Raw genomic sequence first — 17,850 nt, 5'->3', positions numbered from 1 at the left:
TACAGGCTCTCTTCCCTACCCCTCCCTCACTTCTCTTTTTCTATACCCACTGTCAGCTCCACCCCCTCCCCATCCCGTTTAAACGGCTCTCCCTAGGGAATGCTGTCCCATTCTATCCTGACTCTGACTAGAAGTGTGAGGGGAAGAGAGTGTGAACGCTGTGACAATGGCGATTTTAAAAGACATGCACGTTTTCTTTAGAAATACCTAAAAAAAAGTAGATATGTAAGCTGCACACCTTTAAACAGCCTCTGCTTTGATTACCATATTAAAGAGATGTCTGTGTATAGTTGGTGTCAGTAGTCATATATTCATTATTTAAAAATAACTATTTAAATATTTAATTTATTAAGATTATTATTCATTTACATTTGGCATGTCATGTAACATGCATGCAAAACAACTAGTCTATAAATTAAAGAATGAACAATAGAAGAATAAGAGAGAAATAAACAAGAGAATGAGATTGTAATGGAGGATGAAAGAATCAAAAGTCTAAGGGACAGATGGTGAGAGGGGATGGGTGGCTGTAAGAATGAATATAGTGATAGAGTTGGGCAAAGAGAGAGAGAGAAGTAAAAGTATTGAATCCAAAGGGCTGCTGCAGTGTTGTCCCATTCTAAGCCCTGATTCACCCATTGGTGGAGGTGAGCAAAATAAGACACCTATTGATTTACATGCACAGATACACTCATCCACAAGGTCTCTTTTTCTTTATAATGCTATTTTAACACAAGCTGAAGTGCCAATATGCACCCCCTTGATCTCATCCTCTCTCTTTATGTAATTTTGAGCTTAAGATCACAATGTCATCCAATAGTGTGTCTGACTCTTTAAAAAGACCAGAGTATTTAAAATTTTATGATTTTGTATCATCCAGTTTTATAAATGACATCCAACCCCAGAGTAAAATTAGGAAAATCTAACTCACCCCTTTCATCATCTTTAGAGCCAGAAGATCCTGTGCTGCTGGTTACATCTTCATCATCTCTTTCTTCACCCTCTTCTTCAGAGGTGCCCTTGTCTGCATCAGGAATGATGGTGCGAGGAATCTGGGAGGACTCTTGAGTTACACTATTTGTGGGAGAAATCTCCTTAGGAGGTGCAGAAATGTCAATGCTATCCTTCTCAGTTGTCTTTTCTTCCTGTTCTAGCAAAGGTGTGGGGTCGAGATTTTCAGCTGTAGTAGTAGAGATGTTAGCGTCATTCTGAGACCTCGGCAATTCACTGACATGATCCACTGAGGAAAAGATGAGAGAAAACTTGGGCTTTTTGGAGACCACAGGAGGCTTCTTCTTGGGTGTAGTGTTCTTCTCGGGTGATGCCAGGGCAGTCTCAAGACCATCTACTTCAGCTGTGACCTTAACCTCATCAAGATCAATGGAACCATTTGTAAGGAAGGATGTCTGTTCAGAATGTGATATTACACTGTCAGGTTTTGCTTCAACATGGCTACCCTGACTGTGCTGCATGGAGAGTTTTTTCTGTGGAGATGATGGCCTTAAATTTGGAGGTATGCAAAGGATGCCCTGAGGAACTGTGGGGTGCCCTGTTTTTTGAGACTTCTCTGGGGTTTGGGGTCTGGCTAACTGGCTAACTCCATTGTTTTCAGGCCGTTTTGCTGGCCGAAGCTGCACACTCTGAAGGGCAAAAGGGGTGATGAGAGGCATGCCAATCTGACTAGGCTCCTCAGAATGCGGGGACACTGGTTTCCTTTCTAGGTTCACTGGTTTTAGGCTACCTTTAATTTCCTTTAAGCAAGCAGAGGAAGGTGTAGGTGGTGTCAAGCTGGGTAGGTGCTGATTTTGGGGTGGTGAATAAGCAGGGATGGTAGAAAAATAAGGCAGCGGTGGTGGAGGAGGTGGTGGAGGACTGAAATAACTATTGAGGCTAGACAAAACAGGGTCAGTAAACACCTCTGGAGGTGGAGGCGGTGGAAATTCAGGGGAGGAATTGATGTAAGGAGGGTTCATTGATGCTTGTTGATGGGGGGTTGTGGGTAAAGGAGGTGGCGGAGGAGGACATTTCTGGTCTATAGTGCACACAGGGCTGGAGGGTGGAAGGGAAGGAGAAAAGGATGAAGGATTAAAAGGTACAAGAGCCACAGGGCCAGCTGGAAGAGGAGGTGGAGGAGGTACATTGTTCCTGTTGGAATCAGAGGTGTTGGAGGAAAGAGAAGTGGAAGAAGATGATATGGATACAGATGAAAGCAAGGATGATTTTCTTTCAGGCACTCTGGGTTTGGGCTTGCCTGATGGGGACATGCATCTCATGAAGGAGGGAACAGGAGTGCCTGCTGTTGGAGTGTTGGATTGACTCGAGTATCCACTTGATGGAGAAGTCAACCGGTGTACCCGATCTGGTGATGAGGTGCCTGTTCTGGGCTTCACACACACATTACTTCCTTCTTGAGCAGGAGGATGATTAGCCTGGTTACCATTGTGGAGGCTTTGTGCATTTGCTATCTCAATCACTTGTCCAGCTGAAAGTGTATTGGTGCACGGTGACTGTGTCTGATCTCCAGATGGACGAGGGTACTCCATGTAGTAGCCCCAGGAGTCTGCATAATCAGAACGGAGGCTACTAGTGTCACTTTGAGAAGGTGTGACATGACAAATGGAGTACACATGAGCCATCCCTGTAGCTGATACACCACTGCTGCCTGCACTGATGCTGCTCTGACTCCTGGAACGGAGCATCCAGGAGTCCTCATAGTCACTACAAGGACTGTGAGACGGTGAGGTGGAAGACCCTTGGCCTTTCAGCCCATTCTGAAGTGACTGTTGGAGCGTGGCAATCAATGACTCATTGAGAAGAGTACCATTGCTAATATCTGACTGTCCAATACAGGCAGTGGGAGAACTGGCTTTCTTAGGCTTTCGTCGTAGAGAGTCTGTGCGTGCTGGTGGAAGAGGTGGTTTCTTGGGCTTACGTAGAGAAATGGAACGTGACAGTGAACGGTCACTGTACAAGCTGTTTCGGTCTTCTTGCTGACCCAGGCACTCATACATACTGTGTCTTGCCGTTCTTCCTCCTATGCCATGGCAATGGCCGCTACCCTGGCTCCTTGACCTTAGGCCTGAATCCAGATGCATGGAAGTGTAGAAGCCATCATTGTCCACTGAGTAGAGCGAACTAGAGTCCGTGCCTTTTGAGGAGCGTTCAAGGCTACTATAGAGATGATTTACGGGTGTTGAGCAGCTTGAAGATAGCGTCCTTTTGGGCAAGACATTCTCAGGAGTGTCATAAATCCATTGCTCTTCTGAAGACAATGTTCCTGCGGCAAGGGTGCTGTGGCTGTGTAAACTGCTATCAGACTGGCCAGTCTCACTGCAGGTATCCTTCAGGCCTGCTTCTGGTGTGTGTGATCCTGTGCCCACACTACTGGTGCTCTCACTGTTGACAGTTGAGACCATGCTAAGAGCTCTAGCTTTAGTGTACGGTGACCCAGCAAGTGGGCTCTGGCCAGGGCTTGATGTGGTGTGAAGTGCAATAACCTCAGCAGAACATGACAGAGTAGCATTTGGTATAAAGGAGGTTGAGTAGGCTGCATGTGGAGAAACTACACAGGCTGGACCCGAGACAGATCCCCACTCCCTTTGAGTACCTCTCACCTCCTGAGATTTTGGCCGTGCTTGGGTGCATACCCTGGGGGCATTCCTTATGTGCACCACAGTATCATCTACTTGTAATTTTCTAATCTGCTGAGTTGCTTTTGCAGTGGAGTCTTCTTGCCTGGAAGGGGTGCTACTGTAAAGGTGCTCTGTGTTAAGAGAGACTCGTGCACCTCGTGGCAAGCTGTGAAAACGTTGGATATCATTGCCAAACTGTGGAGCCATTACACCAATTGAATTTCCATGGGAGCTCCCATCAGAAGCAGAAGAGATGTTTGTGGCAGAGGTGGAAATGCCAGCCATCTGAGCAGCAATTCCTTGGCCTTTCTGAGCCCGTATTCTCCTCACAGAGGGTGGGACGATTTTCACATTCTCAGTCTGGCAGCCAGAATCCTTTGTTATAGATTGACGGAGAGTTGAATTCCCATTTATGACTCGCCCAAGTGTCGAATACTGTCCAGGGATGAACATGGACTGTGGCCGAAGCTCTCCTCCACATCCTTCCACCGCTGCAGAGAAAACAAAAAAAGAGGCAATGAGAAATAGTACAGCTGTTTGTTTTTCTCCCCTCCATCTCTTTGTGACATCAGCTGACAATCAAATTAACCCTCTCTACTGAGAGCTAATTAATTTGATTAGCTGCAGCCACATGTGGCATATCGATAACTTCTGGAAACTTTGATGAAGACTGATAACTTAATGGATGGTACCAAATATGTTGTCCATTCCTGATTGTAAATGAAAGTGTGTGCACTAAATCAAGGATCTTAGCTGGTGCTCGAAAGGGGTACAGACACATAGTGTAGCATGGTGTAACCACAAATATCTAAGGACTTATTAATTTATCCATGCAAACACGTTTAGAGCAGGGGTTTTCACAAACTAATTTGCTATACAGTATTTTCTGGACTGCAACTCATGTGTTTTATCTTCTGAAACGTGCTATGATTTATATTCCAAAGTGACTTATATAATGCATTAATATCAAATAAGCAAAGTGTAAACATTTAAGAGTGGGCTCTTATATAGCTATAGAGGTTTTCTTAATTTTAGGAAATGTTTCACATAAAGCAAAAGAGCAAGTACATTTTGTTAGTTATCTTTATTTTACAAAAGCACAATGTTTCACTGCTCTGATAGATATCATATATTTTGCGCTGATATAAGGAATCCAAAGTTTTTGCATTGGTGCCTCCCCTGAGCACACAACAAATCAGTTGTAGCAATGCAACCTGACATCACAGCCATGTTAGTGTTTATAATGTTTTTCCCCTAACATTCATTTTATTTAGACCTATTCAGTATTTAAATTTATTTCTGAAAGTAATAGTAAAATGCGACTTCCCCCCCCCCCCCCGACCTTGAGTAACTTTCAGGAAAATATGAACATTTTAATTATAGTATGCTGTACTATTAAAAAGTACATATACAATGTGGACAATTTACACCAATAAAACATTCATATTTTCTTCATTCCTCCTACACACTTTCAATTTTAGCCTTAAACACTCTTATATTTATGAGGCGGTCCTTGTTAAATCCTCTCCTCTGTAAGGGGTCCCTGGCACCAAAAAGTTTGAAAACCCCTGGTTAGAGTTTAGTTGAAAACCACAGGCTGTTAATGCATTATGTCTCCTGGTACCATCATAGACATCACAGAGTGCAACCTTGCATCTTCTTAATGTCACGCTCAACGTTAGTGAATAAATTACCATACAAAAGTAGTCATGACATTCCAACCACCAGACAGAGACATTAAAAGCAAGTCTTAAATGTATTTCTTTAGATCAACTTAATTTTTAGACCCAGGAACATGACACTGGTGCATGAAGTTAGCCCTTACCCCTGCATATATAAACAGAATGGGACTTAATACAGATTTATTGTGCTTCGCTATCAGCAAAACATCTTTAAAGGGCTTTCTCCCCCACACCCATCTGTTCTGATAAAAGAAGGGTTGATTAAAAGCATATCTACAAATAGGAAACACGTAAAGTGATGCAGAATCCCTTTCCACGATCCCCATAGTCTGGCATGTGCTCAAACAAAAATGGCATCTTAACAATTATGTTAAGTGTTTTTGAAAATGTATATATATAATAATGTGTAAATATATATATATAGCTTGCTAATACTGGCTCATAATACACACCCGACAATGACTATCTGCAATGACTTTCTTCTACTATGTCTTTTTACCTCTTCCCTCCCCCTCTATTACTTCCCTGATTTTGCCAGAGGAATCTGAATAGGGGATTATGCAGTGGCTTCAGTGAGCTGCAAAGCAAAATGTAGCATGCCATCACCAACAATGGCTCGGAAATCAGCACTTGCATACACTACCAGAAAGCAAACTAAACAGAATCAGGGACTGTGACCCAGGGGAGTGGTGGGAAATGGAATGCCGCTGGATGCAGCTGTTGGATGTTGAGATTATATAACAGAGAGAGTGTTAAGAGCATGCATGCAAAGGCTCCCAATTAGGGCACGAGAGATTTGGTTATGATTAGCAAATCAATACATGAGAATAGACCCTTGAGACAGTAATCTTAAATAGAAATGGATTTATTTTGGATAGAGAAAGAACTCAGATTGGAATCATTCTAAGATTTCTAAAATCAATGCAAAAAAAAGCACTGAGAATAGAATGAGGCACAAGTCATGTCAAACTACATTAGATGGTCATGACAACTACAGTACTACATGAAACTGATCTAAATGGAAACAAATGAGGCAGGAGCAGCAGCAGAGCAAGCTGGCAAAGCCATACCATACCTAGTTCCTGTTGGACGCTGTCAGGCACCCCTGAAATAGTCTTTCTCCGCTTAACCTTCTTGGGCCGACGGACCAGAGTGTCAGTGTTTATAAGGGAGCGGCGGATGCTGGCCTGCCTGTCAAACGTCTCCCCTGGAGACCAGTTGACGAGGGCAGACAGGCAAAAGGGCCAGTTAGTAACATACATGCATCACACATGCAGCGCACACACACATCCAACTTTCATGCAAAGCCACACGCATTCTGCACAAGCAAATGATGTGAAAACCAAAGACAAAACTGCATACATATCTACACTCAATTAAGTTTAAGTGTGTCTGTGTCAAGAATTTAACTACCGGTATGTTCAAGATTGGGTTGACATATATGCATGCAAACTGCATTTGCCTTCGCAAGGCTGTATGGGGGATACAGCTCTGATCTGTGGTATACTAGGGGGATCCTAGATTTAAATAGTATGAAGTATATCAAGAGGGAACCCTTGTTTGAAATATAATATTAGAAACAGTATTTTATCTATAAAAGCACTTTTGTGCTGTAATATGTGCTGTAGCCCTGCAAAAGCAAAGGAACTCCAGAGACTGGGCACTGTTGACTAAGCTTCAGCACGCTGGGATGTCTGACTAAGTCACGGAGCTGACAGACTGAATTAGTGTGGGCTTGTGTATGTGTGTGTGCTTTAAAATCTAATGCAGCTTCTTCCTGAGTCATAGTGAAGTTCAGAATTTTTCTGAAGGGATTGGAAATACAGAGTTTATTCTGTCTGAGGAAGAGACAATGTCGTAGGTGAGACTGTTCTTTTGGATAAGCTGTGTGTGAGTGTACTTCACAGTGATGCACAGCTGAATTTGTGCACTGGCAGGGAGATTTAATGCTCAAGAAGATCAAGGTCAAAAAGAGAGAAGGATATGTCAGAACTGTTAATATGAGAACTGTTGTTGAAATGTACTCAGACACATTCATATTAGATCTATCCATGTGGTTATATATCAAGAACAGATAGTGAGTAGTGGTCATGCATGCAGTACTCAAATGATAGAAACATGCATATCAGTTAGAAAAAAGTTATTAGGAATTACAAATAAAATCAAGTTGCTAATTGTAAGATTTTGCTGAGAGATCCACATGAAAAAACTATGGGTCTCATTCATGAAACATTCGTAAATATACGAGTAAATATCTGAGTGGTTTGCGCGTAAAGAGAACTTCCCGAAAACTCTTCTCCTGATTCACAAAAACTTTGTAAACGTCAGATGTGATAGTGAAATGTGTGTTTGTGTGTTAATGAATTCCAATCAGTCGTAAATGGGACGCGCGTGCACGCTCACTCTCAATTACCATAAATCCCACCTATTAAATCCGACTGACAACTATATATGAGCATCATATTATGACACCAAACTAAGGATTTCAACATGTCTTCTCAAAAAGCGACTGAAAAAGAAACATTTCTCAGCTGCAGAAATTGAAGTTTTATTATCAGAAGTTCATTCAAAACCCCACATTTTATTTTCAAGCGGACTAGTGGCGTATCAGGTCCAAAAAAAGGAAGTTTGGCAGCATATTACAGAGCCTATTACTGGCTCTCATAATAAAAGTTAAAAGAAAAACCGTATGTAATTAATATATATAATATTTTTTTCATAATGCTGTGTAAATATGTACCCGATTAAGGTGAATTAAAATGCAGCCGTATTAATGAGCAAAACGTTGAGACGTTAAATGCACTATTTACGCGTGGCTGGGAGCAGGTGTAGATTCCTTTCATACCAACTAACATTTGGAAAATACAAACGTTTTAATGAATCCGAAAATTTACGCCAAAACCACTTTACACGCGATTTACACAAAAATTTGTTCTGCTCGTGTTTCATGAATGAGACCCTATGAGTGTAACACACAGACCAACTACATGGATTCAATACTGACAAACATATGGACTCATCGAACAGTCACAGTTTGGAAGTGACATTTTTAACATTTCTGCAGTGCTGGCTGGTTTGATTGGCAGCTGACAGGATGTATTTCTTACCTGTGACATTGATGGGGACAATATCTGTGAGAACAGCCCGAGCCTGCTGCCTCATCTTCTCTTCTGGAGTGGGCAGGGGTGGAGCTTTGGACCGTGACGTTTGTCCATCAATCTCAACCCCCTCCAACTCCCCTGGACTCTGTGCTTTCATTTGGCAGGAGTCTTTCTCGTCCTCTCCTGAAGATGCTGTGGACTGGAAAAGAGGTGAAAATACAGTGAGTTTCAGAACTGCATGGAGAATTTTTGCGACTACTAGGGAGTTTCAGGTGCCTACCTACACCCCTTATTTCTCTTTAACTTTAGCCAAGGGTTGTTTAAGGGTTGTGTGCACCAACTTATTGGAACTCCAGGAGTATACAGAGCAGTTTCACAGGCAACTAACCATTAAGCCACACACTCACATAAAAACACACTGAGAAACTCAGAGAAAAAACAGAGAACGGGAGCTGAGGGGGATAAAACCAGTGAGGCGTTAAAACTCTGTTCACGCATTGTAATTATGAAATGGGAATGCAGTTCGCAGCAGAGTTACAAATGGACCATCTGACGTTTCAATGTAACACCTGGGCCTCCCTCAGCCTCCTTAACAATCCAACTGTAGTGAAATCACTACAATACATTTAATTATCCATCCAGGTCACTAACAATGGTCCAAAACCTATTCACAGCTGCCTGAGGTCTTGTTGTATGTTTCAGCATTTTATTACCTGTCCTGCCTCAGTCAAAGTGGAATGACAATAAAGAGTATGAAAAACAATACCTTACATTTTAGAAGTGACTTCAACAAAAGCTTGCTCCAATAAAATAAATTATTTTTTAATTAAAAAAAACAAAAAAAACAATACAAAGCAACAAAAGCCTTTTCAAAAGCAGCAAATAATTTTTATACTTTATGATGTTAAGCCATGAAAAAAAACATTTTGAAATCTGGAAAAAAGCAGGATAAAGAAAAAAAAGGAAAAGAAAAAGAAAATAGAAACATAAGTATAAGGCCAGTGCAGCACTGTAACCTGAGTTAACCTCATCCCAATGGGCTGGGAAGGCAGGTCTAGTGTGGTAAAGAAGGTTAAAAGGGCATGAGATCCTTCAGGGAGGGCTAAGGGTAGTAGGAGGACAAAAGGATCCCTGAATCTTCACTTTTACAGGGTCTGACCTTTCCAGGGCCCCTGAACGCAGTGTGATTAGGAATGATAAAGAAAATGAGGGAGAATGAGGGCAAGTTTAAGAATGCCATGCTATAAACAAAAACACATAATTTTTGAATCAATTCAATAAAAGTCATTTTCTTTGAAACCTATGTTCAATGTGCACAGACTGAACAGAAGCTTTGTAGAACGAAAAATCACAGTAAATAACACAAGCACAGTCGCTGCTTTCTAGCACTATTCTGAGCAATAGTTTCATTAGAGTGTCAGTCTCCTGGGGTTCGGCTCTCATAATGGGGCCACACATGGCTGACAACATTAATGAAGCCAGCAGAGATACTGAAGAACTTAGGCGGGAACTCCACAGAGGCACATGTGGGAGGTTGTGATTCAGTACCCAGAACCCATCTGCAGGCAGACACTCTCTCCAGCAGAGGGTAGCCAAATCCTACATCCTGTTCAGGGTTATGCATTTGGGTTGGACATTTTTGTACAGTACACTTTCTGTACTGATTTTATAACAGATCATTATTTTTATGGCCAATAATCAATATGATGGCAAATATTTTAGATCTATAGTAACAAATAATAAACTTAACACCACTTTAATTATTATTTTTTTTAAAATCAAGCATCAAAACATTAAAATACAAATGTATACGTAAACATACAATAAACTATATTATTGAATATATTTAAAACCAATACTAATAATCAGAAAATCCACAAAATTCTTAAATATGCCTACCTTTTTATCAGCGTCATCATCTTCGATATCCTCATCCTCATGTTGGGAGTTTGTGGAGCCTGAGAAGGCGGGCCCCTGTGAGTAGTACTGTGAGCTGCGGAAGCCGTCTTTTCTCAGTTTATCACATTCTGTGGGAACAGAGCAGATACATCAGGACAAGTCTGAAAGGAAGTTTTTAAGAACTTTCAAACATGAACTGAAAACATAGAAGTAGATAGTGTTTGTTTGGCTCCCTCTAGTGGCCTGAGAGTGAAAGCAAACTATTCAATTCAAATTTTATTTAGTATCTTTACACTAACTTTACAGAATAAAATATGGCTGCTGTTAGACAGACTTGGTAAAGAGATTAGAAAAGAGTAGAAGACTGAGATATGTTCTGCTCAGAATGTTTGTGTGTGTGTTTGACTATATCATACTGGCTTTTTAAGCTAAATGTTGCAGATGGCAGCTATGTCCCCTTGGAACACATCCCACAATCCCTTCAGTCATCCAGTCAGCTGAATCCAGCAGTCTCTCTCTTGACAAACACGCTCATCTGCTGCATGTCTTTCCTAATTTCCTGACTTTCATTTTCTGACACTGCACTGCAGCTGTGCGATGCACCCCATTAAACAGCTGAAGTGTTTCATTTCTGTGCCACTAATGGCACCAAACTGAACTGAAAAAATATTGAGTTGTTTTGCAAACAGATTTTCCAAATTATTCCATCATTCGCTATTTGCCAAAGAAAAGTCTTAAGTCTGTCATAAAAAGTTTTTATGCACTACCTTTTTTCATAATTAAAGAGAGCCTGCCAGAAAAGAAAACGTGAGTGAGAAGTTTAAACAGCATTGAGAAAGGTGTTTAGTGTTACAGATCTACCTGTCTTCATGTCTTCCAGTCTTCCTTTCTGCAATCTGAAGGCCTGCTGTCTCTATTATAGTAATATGAGCTACACACCTGTTCAATCAGGCTTTACATCAGCCACCTGTACTGCTAGATCAGTCTTGGGTTACAATTGACTTCTAGGCCAAAATCTGTTAATCGAACTTTGATATGTCCTGCTAATTCTACCCCTGGATGTCACTAACAGGCCATTTCACAGGTGTCCAGTGAGCATGAATGATATCATGGTTAATGTTAGTAGTTCACGGTTCATGCTCAGTGTGTTTGTTCCATAGCAATGCTGATGGCATGAGAGTTGATTCTGGTGTGTAAGGTGTGAAGCTCTTACCTCTGAGAGCCGTTTTCAGGTTCACTTTGGCCTGGCGGTGCAGGTCCTCCACGCAGGCCGGTCTGGAACCCGGTAGAAAGACGTTCTCCTGCTGGTGCCATGGAGCCGTGTAGTGCACAGTCCACTTTTTCTCTTCATCCAGATTAGATACAGCTAAACAAACAAACACACAAAAAAATACACACAGGTTAAAAATTGCCACAATAAACATTGGACATACCTGTTTACTTGTGACGTGACATGACATTCAGCCAAGTATGGTGACCCATACTCAGAATTCGTGCTCTGCATTTAACCCATCCAAGTGCATACACACAGCAGTGAACACACACACACCGTGAACAGACACCCGGAGCAGTGTAGCTAAACTCAGGCCACCTAATGCAAAGAACATGACCATATAACCAAACGCAAGTAATAGCGACCATACGTGTCCATTTGTGGACTATATGTGTGTAAAAACAATGCCAAAATGATTCTTGAAGTCTTTCATTTTGTTTTCAAGTTGACTACGGCCTTGTGTTAAAACTGAAATGAATAAACCCTAAAAACTCGAACCAGAGAGTGACTTACAGTGAACAAGAAGACCAGTACAAGCTTGCAGAGGTGCAAATAAGCTGAGGTAAAGAGGAATTCTTGGGAGGAAAGACCCCTGGAGCTTGAACCCCCAGCTATCCCGACAGCAAACAAACAAAAACAACAGGCAGGTCGTTTTAACATGAGAGGAAGGGTGGTGGGGGAGTTTTCTCACAGGTGTGAGAAGCTGTGTGTCCACAGGTGGCCCTGGGCCGTTAGGACGTGATGGCCCATCATGTGAGAGCTGCCAGACTGAGAAGAACCCGCAGGAGGCCATTGTGTTTATTCATAAGACATCAGGACTTTCAATATAGAAGTGATTCTTTCTCTTCAGAGAAACTAACAAATACTGATGTGTGATTGCAAATTAATCTACCAAGGGCTTCTGTACAGGAGATTTCTGTGTAGGAGATTTTTTATTATTTTGTTTTCAATTTATAAATAAATAAATAAGCAAAAAAGGCATAACATAAATAATAAATATATTAATAATAAATATAATTACAATTTTAGAATTACGTTTAATTATTATATTATTAATTTATATATAATAGTATTAATTAATAATTTTAATAAGTCTTGTTGCTCACCAAAGTTGCATTAATTTGATCAAAAATACAATAAAATAAACGAATTCAATAATTTGAATAATAATATTAATGACAGCAGGTATACTTTTTAATATTTTTATGGAAACCTTGATGTCACTGTCACTTTTGACTAAATTAATGCATCCTTGGTGAGTAACACTATTATGTTATAGATACAGAAGTTTGGATCCAAAAGTACATTATGCAAAGACACCAGTGGGGACAGGAGGAAGGTATCAAACTCAAACAATCAAACCTGCAATCAAAAAAGTGTGACACACAACACGGAGCCTTTGAACTTATTGTTGATCAAAACCATTCTGGGACATTTTATCCTCAAAGGCATCATCTTTGAATGTGCAGACATCAGATAGAACGAAGCAGACAAACACAGGGGAGGATGCAGAGGGCATTTAGTACTGCAGAAACACACATTACAAATCCAGCCAACGACAAAATCATCTAACAAGTGCTGCAGGTTCACGTGATCAATTTAGGACATAAATTAACTGTTTAAAGTCTGTGAGGCCACCAAAAACCAAGTCAAAAGAGCAGAGGGCTTTAGCTTTTCGCTGTGTATTGTTAAGCATTTTGAACAAAAATTTAATCACCGGCTTGTCCCTGGAATGAGACCACAGTCTGAAATATTGATGCGTGAGTTTGCCTCAGGTTAGTATCTAAATGTTATGTGATCATGGCTTTATCTAACTAAACAAGTCAATAATCTACCAACTAGCTCACTCTGTCACATAACCAGACCACAATTCCACAGAACTGGAACATCATTCGAGCTCTATCCTTAACTCTAGGCATGTGTATAAAGTGCACAATTTATTTTAAAAAAAATAACAACTGTTTTCAAAAAGTTCTCCTGCACACGTGGCAGAAGAAAACGCAAAAAGGATACCTCAACACATTTGTTCATTCTACAACCAATACCATTTGCTGGACAACAAATCCAAATACACAAGAAGCATTAAAACAACCTTCATACTCAGTGTGAGAGAGAAAAGTGAGCGAGCGAGCTCTTTGAAGTGCCTACAATAAATATCACTTGATTCCAGAATAGGCAATACACACACTCCCACTCAGATAGCCCTGTCCACCACCCATTAAACCTGTGTGTGTGCTCGCAGCGAGCGAGGAGAGCGGCAGCAGGAACAAAAACCTGCATTGTGCCCAACATCAATCTCCACATCAGCCTGAGTTCAGCACTCAGAATCAGTTTATTCAAAACTCCCATAATCCCTCTGTTCCTGCTCATACCCACAAAAAAACACACACACTTTGCAGTCACCATCCACCACGTGTAATACTGGAATATGGATGAGCTCATCCACCAAATTTTGGCTCAGAAGATAAATGATCCAAATTAAAATAAATCATAATAAAAAATGTTTATTACAGTGCACTACTGAGACAATTTTTTTAAAATAACAAATTATAATTAATAATGGAGTTTGTTTTATAAAAGCATGCTATTTATTGTAATCTTATTAATTAAATTATTTAATAGCAATGATCCTCAGGTTTTAGTAGATCGACCAGTATCTGGATCAAGTGCAAATCGTATTAAACAACTATTATTAAAAAGTGAATCAAATTGTGAATCTATGTTGATCAGTGCTGCACAGATAATAAATTCTGATTAATACAGATAAATACAGATAAGATATTAATTTGTTTTAATGTTAATTTGTTCGTAACACTGTATCAATATGTCAATATTCGTAACAATGTATTTTTTCTTCTTCTATTTTTCTAACACAGAGAAAAAGAGATGAAGGGTAAAAGTAATCTAAATGTAAAACTAGGAGGGAATTGAGTATGCACATAGTCACATAGTAAATTTAAATATTGATCAATACAGATAAATTAAACAGCATTTTTGTAATATATTATCGACTGATGACCGATGTGGTTCCATCGTATTGTGCTATACCTAAAGTAAATATTTGAAACCAGAGTAGGTATAATAAAATATGAACACAACCACAATTTACACATTAAAAGGTAATTCTCTGGTCATCATAAACAGCATCAAGGTTTTAACAGGTTTGTCTATGAAGTGTACAGGAACTGACTCATCTGTCCATGTTGAGATACAGATTTACAGCTCATTACGAACTTTGTACTTACACACATGATCAAAGTACTGACATGCCACACATTCTGACTCATTCATTTAAATAGCTTAAATTTAAAATAAACCACTAGATGACAGATTAATAAAATCCACAGCTATTCAAACAAGTTCACCAAAATAACCAGAAACCTGTTTGATCTTCATCAGACAGCACTGAAGGAACTTGTTCAAAGAGTTCTTACCCTTGCGTTTGAAGTATTTAATGACTGACTTGAGCGAAGTCCCAATGAACACCATTATTGCAGTGTGAGAGGCAGGTGGACCCCGTGTACAATTGTCACGGCCTCCCAATACACAGGAGCGCTGGATGGGAAACAAACCTGTATCTTCTTTCCAACGAGTCAAATATGCGCCTCTCCCAATTTGATCAACGCTTATCGACTCCACAATGAGCCCCTCCTACACATACACACACCCTCAACCCAACCCTGGGAAACACCTCCTTCTCCCTTACACACACACACACACACACATTCACTCCCTGGGGTTCAGAAGGAGGGGTGTAGTATATGCCCCTCTGTTCATTCTCCGGAGCGGCTCATCCGAAATATCTGCCCTGCTTCTACTCTAATACAGGTTCATAGGAAGGAGACATCACAAAAGAGATCTCTTTAATCAATTAATTGTTTCTCCTAGGCATCAATTATAGTATGCTAAGTCTTAGATTTTTTTCTAAGAAAAAGACTCCTGTAAACTACCGTGTCTCTTCTAGAGTCAAGGATGATATCTCAATAGTCTCAAACTGTACTAAGATTTGCCAAGATACCAAAGTCTTTGGTTCTGCTATTACACACAAGTCAATACGGGGGGAAACTACAAATGCAATGTCTTTTTTTCCAAGACAGTAATGAAATATAAAAGAGGCTTTTTTTCTTCAGCTTTTCTCCTGAGAAAAGATCCTCTATAGTCTGCAATAAAAAGTCAGTGGTTTCAATATGAACTCAAAATTTCTCCATATAATTCTATATTCTTTAAGGTCAGTAAGATTTTTTTTAAATGTCTGAAAAAAATACTGACATATCAAAAATCAAGAATGAAACCAAATATTTAAGTCTGAGGGCACAGGTTTGAGTATAAAGCATTGTGAATCCCGTATTGACCAACCACTAATTTGAATATTTTGTGTCCTGTCATGGGACCTGTCAACAAATTGGCTATGCCTATTTTCTAAGACATTTTAGTATACATTTTTTTGATAATATTTGATACAAGCATACATAAGAACTAAGTTAATTTAAAACACTCTCTGAGCAATAAAACTCTCACTCCTGCATTATGTTTTGCTTTCATCTGTTGATGTGCTTATGCTCATACATTCACATATGTGCGCATCCGTCTCAGTCTTCGCTGGAGGACAGAAGGAGCAGGTCTCCCACTGACAAACCGGCTTGTCATGTCAGCACACAGCCACTGAATCCTGACCACTGGAATATAGATCACACACACACAGTCTGCCCCATTGTCTACATGCACACACACACACACACACACCATGACCCTGTTTCTTTTGCTTAAAAGGGGGGTGTAGAGGGATCTGAATAGAAGGGGGGATGACGGGTGGGTGAATTTGGACCTGAATTGGGTTGCAAATGATTACTGAACTAGAGGAGGTAATGCACTGAACACCCCTCCCCCCTAAAATATTCAAGTCACCCCCACAGCAAGCCAGACTCACCTTTCTAGGCCATTTCTGGTTTTTACTTGCTTATAATTTGTAGTTAAAATGTTTTTATTTTATTATTATTATTTTTTAATGTGTTTGTTGCATCTGAGAGAGGAAACAAGCATGTGCTGCTCTCTTTTATTCACTGCCAAGTTGTTACAGTGAGACTTTTCTCTGTGTGCGGCCCATATCCAGCCCTTTATATCTCGAGCCTATTCTCTCAGCACATGTTTGTGTGTGTATTGCTGTCTGGCACATGTACAGTATCAGGATTATGCAGCTCATGTGGGCTGCTGTAATTAACACGCTATTGTTCTGTTCTCACTCCACAGACGGCTCAACATCTCTGTCACTGCAGGATTACAGTCATTTCAGACAACTGTCCATCTGTGCGTGTGTGTTTATCTCATGGCTAGTCACTTTAACAGAAATTAGAAATGTTTCTAAAGAATGAGGGAAACAGACTTGGTAAAAGTCACTCAGATGAGAGGCATGTTTGTTCATTAGTATCTGAAATCTATCCATTAGATTCCAGTGTAAAGCTTATGAACAGCCGATCTGAGCGCTTGAACCTCTCCACTTTTCACACTTGATCACACTCACTTGTGTAATGTGTGTGTATGTACAGTATAATGGAGCTGGTGCCTTCCCTTTCACACACACGTGTGCCTTCTCAAACTATTTCCTGCGATTCTGAAAAGTGAAAATGCATCTTTTGCGACTATAGCCTATCATACAGTGAGGTCCAAACGTGTGACATCCACCAAAATTACCATTTTAATATTGTAAAAAACTAAAAACAAGTAATGCTATAAGAACAGAACCATTCAAGATTTCAGCACTATTTTACGTCACTAATCAAATATGCAATTTTTTTACATTTATATAAATTTTTCAATTTAACTTAAAATAATTATTTAATTATAAAAATAATATTTTTTCTTTTTTAAACCTGAAAATAAACTTTTTTATTATTATTATTATTTGAAAATGTATTTGCTTATTAATAAAATATGCCAATTTATCACATTCCAATTCATTTCACAGTTTCTTCTTAAAACCTCTTTAAAATTATTATTTTTTTCATATTTAAACCTATACATAAACCAACATTTTTAGGTCACTAATCACTTGATTGATGACATAATTTTTTTTTCAATTCCACTTCTCTTTTTTTATAATTTTTTTTAAAGACAACTTCAGACTATGATTTTATATACTCCTGACCATTTTCTTCTCTGTCCTCTCATAAACTTCTTTCCTCCCCTATTTCTCATTCGCTCTCCTGTCATTGCTTTTGAAGCTAATTAAAGTAGACCTAATCCCTATTGATTTTTCCCCTTTTCTC

At 39.8% G+C, this 17,850-nt stretch overlaps 1 protein-coding gene across 7 annotated transcripts in view; it reads right to left on the bottom strand.

Annotated features, from left to right (window-relative positions):
* The window catches only part of LOC127938674 (NHS-like protein 1), an 87,607-nt gene that overhangs the window by 5,191 nt on the left and 64,566 nt on the right, over nucleotides 1-17,850 (bottom strand). For 4 of the 7 annotated variants that reach the window (XM_052535460.1, XM_052535462.1, XM_052535467.1 and 1 more), the window contains exons 2-6: nucleotides 11,528-11,680; nucleotides 10,315-10,442; nucleotides 8,422-8,614; nucleotides 6,390-6,521; nucleotides 932-4,123 (exon numbers count right to left, since the gene is read on the bottom strand). In XM_052535460.1, coding sequence (XP_052391420.1) covers nucleotides 932-4,123; nucleotides 6,390-6,521; nucleotides 8,422-8,614; nucleotides 10,315-10,442; nucleotides 11,528-11,680 — 3,798 coding nt within the window. Of the gene's footprint in view, nucleotides 1-931; nucleotides 4,124-6,389; nucleotides 6,522-8,421; nucleotides 8,615-10,314; nucleotides 10,443-11,527; nucleotides 11,681-15,021; nucleotides 15,224-17,850 lie in introns of those variants that run through there. The other 3 variants (XM_052535463.1, XM_052535464.1, XM_052535466.1) reach the window with 2 other exon arrangements.

The sequence above is a fragment of the Carassius gibelio genome, chromosome A20 (assembly GCF_023724105.1).
Source record: "Carassius gibelio isolate Cgi1373 ecotype wild population from Czech Republic chromosome A20, carGib1.2-hapl.c, whole genome shotgun sequence".
NCBI classification, from domain to species: domain Eukaryota; kingdom Metazoa; phylum Chordata; class Actinopteri; order Cypriniformes; family Cyprinidae; genus Carassius; species Carassius gibelio.
The sequence above is the reverse complement of the archived record's forward strand: the minus strand, read 5'-3'. Positions and strand labels throughout refer to the sequence as shown.